The 8,085-nt window shown below is 34.5% G+C and overlaps 1 protein-coding gene across 1 annotated transcript; it reads left to right on the top strand.

Moving 5' to 3' along the window:
• The first annotated feature begins 1,767 nt into the window (after positions 1-1,767).
• On the top strand, positions 1,768-4,628 carry LOC112521413 (60S ribosomal protein L9-1-like). Its single transcript, XM_025130260.1, has 3 exons — positions 1,768-2,271; positions 4,047-4,169; positions 4,276-4,628. Exons 1-3 carry the CDS (start codon positions 1,897-1,899, stop codon positions 4,360-4,362), a joined length of 585 nt encoding a protein of 194 aa, XP_024986028.1. The 5' UTR covers positions 1,768-1,896; the 3' UTR covers positions 4,363-4,628.
• The last annotated feature ends 3,457 nt before the right edge of the window (positions 4,629-8,085 follow it).

Genomic DNA, 8,085 nt, shown 5'->3' with positions numbered 1-8,085 from the left:
GAATTTTCAATAACAACACAGAGAGTTCTTGAAAGGAAATGAAGAACACTAAGAATTTCTTCGCACACAGGAGAGCAAGGGAGTAGAAGAGAATAACCGATTGCGTTTAGAATTCACTAAGTAATCTTACAAAAGCTAGTTGTGTGCATGGGAGATGCACAATGCCTTTTTATACTACTTTCATCATTTAATGCATGGGGACACTTGTCACTTGAGGATAAGAAGGCAGGGGTTGACTTGACCAATGTTGATATCTCATTTTCATCGTACACAGCGTGCATACAACACTGTTCATGCAGAGACAAACGTTGCAGAGATATGGTCAGTCTGTAGGAAGATCTCCTTTGGATGGATATGTAGCTTCAAGCAGCTACTCTCACATAAAGCCATATTATAACATCGACTGAGATAAAGAATAAAATGAAATATTAACATCACGATGTATCTCGCTGCATTGCGCCAGTACGCTTCTAGTATATACATAAAATATAGAATTAATTATCCAAATCGAGGATGAAAGATATCCCTACCCCTAAATTCAGAGATTCTCCATCCCCAATCGACTCAAAGATTCCTCGATCAAACCAGGGTCGAATATTAGGTTCTTGATCGGATGTTGGTAAGTTATTTTCATCCCTATACCCAACTTATTCCACGTACCCAGTAGAGATTCTTTTCTTCTATACCTGGTGGTGGTTAAGGCATTTCTAACAGCTTTTTCAAAATGGATAAAATGAAGATACTAAGGATTTTGAGCCTATATTTTGTTCCAACAACTTGTTAGTCCCGAAGAGAATGACAATAAACAGAAAGTAATTGTAGAAGGGTTGAATACAATTACACAGACTTTTTAATTGTTATTGATTTATATCAATAATTAATACACACAAAAATACAAAAGATTGTTACGGAAGATAGGAAAGGAAAACCTAACCTAAACAATCTTACAAGGAGAAGAATTTTCAATAACAACACAGAGAGTTCTTGAAAGGAAATGAAGAACNACAAATCTTCGGTCCATGAAGATTTTCAATCTTCGGTCCATGTTCTTCAATCTTGAGTTTATGAAGATTTTCAATCTTCGGTCCATGATCTTCAATCTTGAGTTCATGAAGATTTTCAATCTTCGGTCCATGATCTTCAATCTTGAGTTCATGAAGATTTTCAATCTTCGGTCCATGATCTTCAATCTTGAGTCCATGAAGATTTTAAATCTTCGGTCTATGAAGATTTTCTTTCAATCGGCTTGTAGCATCAAAATATTTTCAATATTCATTTAAGCTAATTTGGAGTCTTGGTGTATATATTAGACAGTTGATCCACAACAACGCATCGGTGACCTTCTGTCTTCACATCGGCTAGTCTTCGATTTTGCCAATGGCTTAAGTATGTACCAAGACATCAATATACAAAGAACCAATAACTACAAAGTGTTGCTAATGTAAAAGAACAGATCAGTGGGTCATCATCAAATCAATAGGTGACCCAACACAACTTTCTTAAAATTATCTCTAAAATAAAGAAAATAGGAGAGAGAAATGTTTTTTCCTTAAATATGAAGATCATACCAAAAATAATTATCAATTAAAAATCATAATAAGGAACTTTGAAAATAAATATTTAAAAAGAAAAACAATATTTAAATATTATAATAAATATTGAATTTTTTAAAACGAACAATTAGAGATAAATGTAAAAATTTTAACGATTTTAAATCAAAACTCTGAACAAATTTTGGAGATGCTGATGAGGTTGGGGCCTGGGGGGCGGAAACAATGTCTTTCCCGGTTGGTGATTAATCAAAATAAATTTATATATTTATATTCCCTCCACTCTAGGGTTTTCTTCGATTCCCCCGGAACACTAAAACCGTTCGCCGCTGTTCATTGTGAAAACATGAAGACGATACTGTCATCGGAGACAATGGACATCCCTGAAGGCGTCGAGATCAAAGTCAAGGCGAAGATTATTGAAGTGAAAGGACCAAGGGGAACCCTAACTCGCAATTTCAAGCATCTCAACCTCGATTTCCAGCTCATTACCGACGAAGAGACCGGAAAACTGAAGCTGAAGGTCGATGCGTGGTTTGGATCTCGCAAAACCACCGCCGCCATCCGTACAGCACTCAGCCATGTCAGCAATCTAATCACCGGTGTTACTCAAGGCTTCCGCTACAAGATGCGTTTTGTATACGCTCACTTTCCGATCAATGCCAGCATTACTAACAACAACTCTGCGATTGAGATCCGTAACTTCCTTGGTGAAAAGAAGGTCCAAACATTTTCGTATTTATGCTTTTTGACATCACTTTCTTTGCTGTTAGTTTCTTCTGCCTTGATGCTTGTTTACAGCGTCGATATTCAAATGTTTCGTCTATGATTGGTATGTACCATAATTTCTGGTTCTTCCACTGTGTGAATGATTAGTAATTCGTTATTTTTGGTTATTTCAGCTAGCAGATACTCGATTATTTCTTTTGCGTTTGATTTCAAATCTTTTTCGTTTCGACTGTTGTTTTGTTAATGCTTATGCGTTGGCCCTGCGATAATGAGAGCTTGTTTCTTCTAGTTCCAAATAACTTTGATTACAATGTAGTCAAGAATGTGAGCTTATCTAATGGATATAAACATTTTTGGTTAGTAACGCTTAAGACTACTTCTCTGGAAGATTTAATTCTTTATTTCTAGTTCAATGGATTAATTTAACTATGAAATAGATACTAGTTGTTTTGGTTATAGCTAAAAAGTTGATGATGAAAGTGTATCAATTTAAGTTTTGTGTTTGGAAAGTATTAGTTTGAGTTTTCACCTTCAATATAGGCTGTAACTACAAAAGAGGGATTAGCTGCTTTTTGGTTGTTGATTTCGTCGGAATTATTTGTTTGATAAAAATTTCGTTTCAATTCTTTTCATTTTTGGTTTAATACAGTTCAGCCCTGAGCCCCTGATACTTATTTCTTTGCTCACATGTTGATGCTGGTACAGATATAATGCTTAATTGCTTATTATTATTATTATTATTATCATGTTAATTATATTCTATTACTCTACTTACAAGTTCGTACTGTGGACCTGTGGGGTATTGTATCGCCAAATTTACATGGAACTCTTACCTAAACAATGCGTGAGTCAATTTTACAAAATGATAGAGAGATGGATTAGAATGTTAGTTATACGACAAGAACAGAGTGATTGAATTGGTGGAGTTTCGGTTTTGGCTTTCTGGTAATTAGTCATTCATGTTTCAGATGTTGACATCATCAATATTGTCTTCCTTGGGATTAACTTGGTACCATAATCCTGGTTTATATCTGTTAGTTTGGTCTTTGTTTTTTTAGAACTTGTCAGCTTATGGAAACTGTCTCAGCTGTGTGTAGGGTCTGAAAGTTTGTATTATTTGGAATCAGTTTGAAGGTCTGTTTACTTTGGGTGGTTTATATTGTCTATAAGTATGTATCTGTCATACACTATTAGTATTTTTCTGCTTTTCATTTCATAAAGAAGTCGAAATGGTAACTAAAATTTAAGTTCGTAGGATGTCGGTAAGACCTGCTATGGTTTACGAGGCATGATGTTGGATCATCCAAAAACATTAGCACAAGATTGGTGCTGCTAATTTGAGATGAACGTGCGGCCAACATTGAGGGTATGCACGAGACCCGGGGGGGGGGGGGGGGATGTCACTGGTTTTGTTGAAGTAGAAGCAACACCAATTTAGGTGATGCTGAATTCTCCAATTGCAAGCTTTCAAATGCTGGCTAGAAGAGCTCATTTGTACCATAGAAAGTCATAAGGAGAGGCAGTTTCCAGTGGTAAATGTTGGTGTTCCACGGCTTGGGATTGTGCTGTTTTTAAGTTGGGCACAAGTGATCTTGAGATAAATATGCCTAGATTTCTTGGAGTTCCTTTAATTTTTTAATGGGGATTGTCTCTTGGTAGTTATGTTATTTATTTTAAGCAACTGTCAGTAGTCTCTTTTTTGCCTGTTTTAATGAGTTTAATCTGATGAGATGAGTTTGAATAACAATATTTTGTTTTGATGTATAGGTGAGGAAAGTAGACATGCTTGACGGCGTTACTGTAGTCAGATCTGAGAAGGTGAAGGATGAACTAATTCTGGATGGAAATGACATTGAACTTGTTTCTCGATCATGTGCCCTAATAAACCAGGTATCTTTTTCTTTACCAGACTAGCCAATCCCATATGATTTTGACCACCCATTTTGCCTCCTCACAAAACATTCTAAAGGCTCCCATGTTTTTTATATATCTGCAGAAATGTCATGTAAAGAACAAAGATATCCGTAAGTTTCTTGATGGTATCTATGTGAGTGATAAAGCAAAGATAGAAGAAGAAAACTGAGTTTTCAGGGTACCAGATCATCTCCCTTCTCAATCAGATTGTTTTTTTTGAAGGATATATGAACTCTTAGGTTTGAAGTTTCAAAGTTTTGCGATACAAAGACTTTAAAGTCTTGTGACGGCTTCTGTCACCATTATACCGTTTTTTCTCTGGTTTTGTTTTGAATGTAGCTTGGTGTCATTTATGTTAAGAGGAAGAAAACCGTAGTTTAGCCACCAGTTTGTTGTTCATTTATGAACGACAAATAAACTCACCTTTATGTCTCTTTAACATATTCGAGTCACAAGTTAAAAGTTAGAGCCGCAATGTGTAATTCTTTGTTAATGATGCCAATTACTTAGCACATTTCATGCTTTATTAACTTTATGCACCCTTGATTGTTTGTTTTAATTTTCATGTGGTTTTAGTTAGCATAATTCATTTTTCTCCTAGTATGTTGTTTGTATATATAAAATCATGTTATTAGACATGTTTGATTCAACTTTTTACACCAATTGGTATGCGAAGAAAGCATATCTGATCTTCATATGCAAAATTTTGAATTTGTTTGGTTTAGGGGCCGTTTACTAAACGCTTACCTGGTAAGTGCTTACCGGGTCACTTACCTTACCAGATGGATGTACATGGCAAAGACCTAGAATCTTACCGGGTAAGACCGATGGCAAAAACCGAGAGCCTTACCTGGTAATGAGGGGACGACTTTTACCTGATTAGCTTACTAGATGTCTAGATATACTATTGCATAAGATGCTGCTTTTTATTGATTAGAATCTTACCCGGCAAAGTAAATGAGAGTGTAGACTCTCATACGTAAGCGCTTACTAGGTAAACGACCCTCAGTATAGGAAGAAGAAGGCAAGATTAGTATTGTACCTCAGTTTCATGGTGTTCTGTCTATTGGCAAAAAGGGTGACTAATAAGTTGTCGTTAAAGTGATGAAATGTGAAGAACAAATGTGTGTGGAAATGGTTAGTCTTTTCTTTATTTGAAAGCATGCTTGGTATTGATTAGAAGTGGGGTCGAAATATGATATAACGTGGGACAAATAAATGAGTTTCTTTTTCTACAATAATTGTTGGTGTACGAGTGAGCCTATCACCTCCTTGATGTCTCTAACCTTTCTTTGGCTTGCAACTGTCAACAAATTTAGTGTTATTTCAATGATCTTCATATTTAAGTATGATGTCTATTGGAATGCTTGTTAATTATGTAAATCACTTGAGTTTGTAGATCCACCTCAGCATAAGTTAATAGCCTCCGAGGACGAGGATAGACTTGAAATGGGAACCATGGACTGTCTTTATTAGTTGAGAGTTTTATTGTACAATGAGCAAGGAGTAGTTTTATTTGTTGTATGTAACTGGATAACGTGTGTCAGGACTCGAGATTAATAATCATTTAAGACGTTAAAATGGACCAAGGTTTAAATGGTAGGCGTATTTCTTTGGATTAAATCCTGACACCTTTTTTCACTTTCTTTAGCAAAAGTGCAGTATGTATGTTTGCTATGTTGGTATGTGTGTTAAAAAACACATTGATTCTAGTTTACTTAGCCCAGTGAAGTTCAATTTTGGTTCCTCATGTTCATTTGGTATCATCTCTAAATGTTAAAAACTTGAATTTGGCCCCTCACGTTTGTTAATTTCTCCAACAGTTTTTGTCCGTTAACTTGATCAGTTAAGTACAAACAAATGAGGGGAATTTATCCTTTAAAAATTAAAATATATCAGAAAATGAATAGAAAAACAGGTGGTATATGAAGGAGAGTATTGACGGCAAGAAGGGAAGGTACCAGAGGCGATGATCATTATATTTGTGGTCTCATCTTTTTAGGAGGGTGGGAGAGATGTGATTGTTTTAGGAGAGAGAGGAACATAGTTTATGGGAGAAAGGATATAGATTTTTTTATTTATTTTTAAAGTGGTGTGACTATTGACTATAAAAAATAAATAATATGGATGTCTTTTATAAGATTAGCATTCTGTGATGGTTAGTTTATTGCTTTTCATATGTAAGGTCTTATATTCAAGTTATTTATTGTAAGTTTTTTTTCTCTAGAAATAAATAAATTTGAAATTGAAAGCTAAAAACAAAGCAAATGAAACTAACAAGATTTGAACTCGGATTTGGGAACTTGTATCCTCATTGTAGTTTCAAAATATATGGTGACACACAACAAATTGATACGATGACCACTTTTCATGACCTTATAATTTTGTATATTATGACGGAGAATGAAGCAGAGGTGGTGGTGTTGGTGTTTTTCTTTTTTTATTTTACAATTTATAATCCAATAACATATTATAAATATGCTTTAACAGAAAATAGGTAAAATGATTAGAAATGCCCATCTTTTAATTGTATTTAAAAGTAGTGAACGCGATTAGAGACATGGATGATAGTTGTTGGAAATAGAAATTGACAAACATAAAAGACCAAATTCAAGTTTTTAAAGTTTAGGGACGATATCAGTTAAAAAAATACAAATGTTAGGGATTAAACTGAATTTTTTTTCTGACCGATAGATATTTCTTATATTGTTGGAAAATGTAAGCATAAAAACAGAGAATAAAGTGTGGTTAAATGGTAGCTTTTAGGAGGAGCTCGAACAAAAAACTCAAAAAGAAGCAACTTGATGAAGTTCAGATCTAGTACCCATTTTTATAGCAAAACCTCTTTCTAAAGGTCATGGAAGTTTAGGGGGTTTGAGTTTTTCCCTAAACTACGAACAAAATTGCTAAATACCATGCGATTTTTACATAAACCCCATATTTAAATATTCAATCAATAGAATAATGATAACAATATTTACAGTTAGTTATAATATTTAAGTTTTATAGCTCCTACAATACAAAGTGTGAATTAATGATAGACACTTGCACATAATGTAAGTAACTCCAAATATATAATCAAACTTTTAGGATATAATTTTGTAGTTGTAAATATATGTTATAAGTTTTAATAGGCTCTTCCTAATTGCTATCCATTTCGTACAAAATTACACAACACCTTTTGTAATAATATTGTGTTTTGGTCAGATTTTGATATATTTTACTGAAACCCATTTTGAGTCTCAACAATCAGATGTGAAAGTAATAGAGGAGATACTAAATAAATGGTAAATAAAAGAATATGTTTAAGTTAAAGAGACATGTATTAATTGTTCAAGTGAAAAACCCTAAAGATGACCAACACCGTAGGTGACATCGAGTATGTGTTCCACTAGTAGAACAAGGGTGTAGACGTTGTGGATGAAAGTGATCATTAACAGTTGCTCGTGTGTTCAATGAAGCTGCCCTGTTATTTAGGGGCTGTTTGGCAGTTGCAGAATGATTTAGTTCAGAATAGTTAAGAGGTTAGAATGGCTAAGAGGATCAGAATGGTTAAGTGCTGAATGAAACAAGGTTGTTTGGTAATTRTTCTCTGAATGATAGCAAATTACCATTTTAACCCTAGTTATGATTTAGTACTGAATAAACCAACATACAATTACCAAAGATGATGTTTCTTCATATCAGTATCAAATCCTCAAGAAATTRCAAAATRTCGATAATCCAATCATTATTAACATTGTTACAAACATGAAATAAACAATAAACACCATCAATTTCTAAAGAAAAATGATAAATTCCCTAAACCAAACCCTAGATTTATGCAAGATCAACGACCTGCTGGAAGAGGCGGAGAGGCGGCGAGCGACCAGGCGGCAAGGCGGCGAGCGAC

This window comes from Cynara cardunculus (assembly GCF_001531365.2).
Source record: "Cynara cardunculus var. scolymus isolate 2C chromosome LG 11, CcrdV1, whole genome shotgun sequence".
NCBI classification, from domain to species: domain Eukaryota; kingdom Viridiplantae; phylum Streptophyta; class Magnoliopsida; order Asterales; family Asteraceae; genus Cynara; species Cynara cardunculus.
This window is presented reverse-complemented; position numbering and strand designations above follow the sequence as displayed.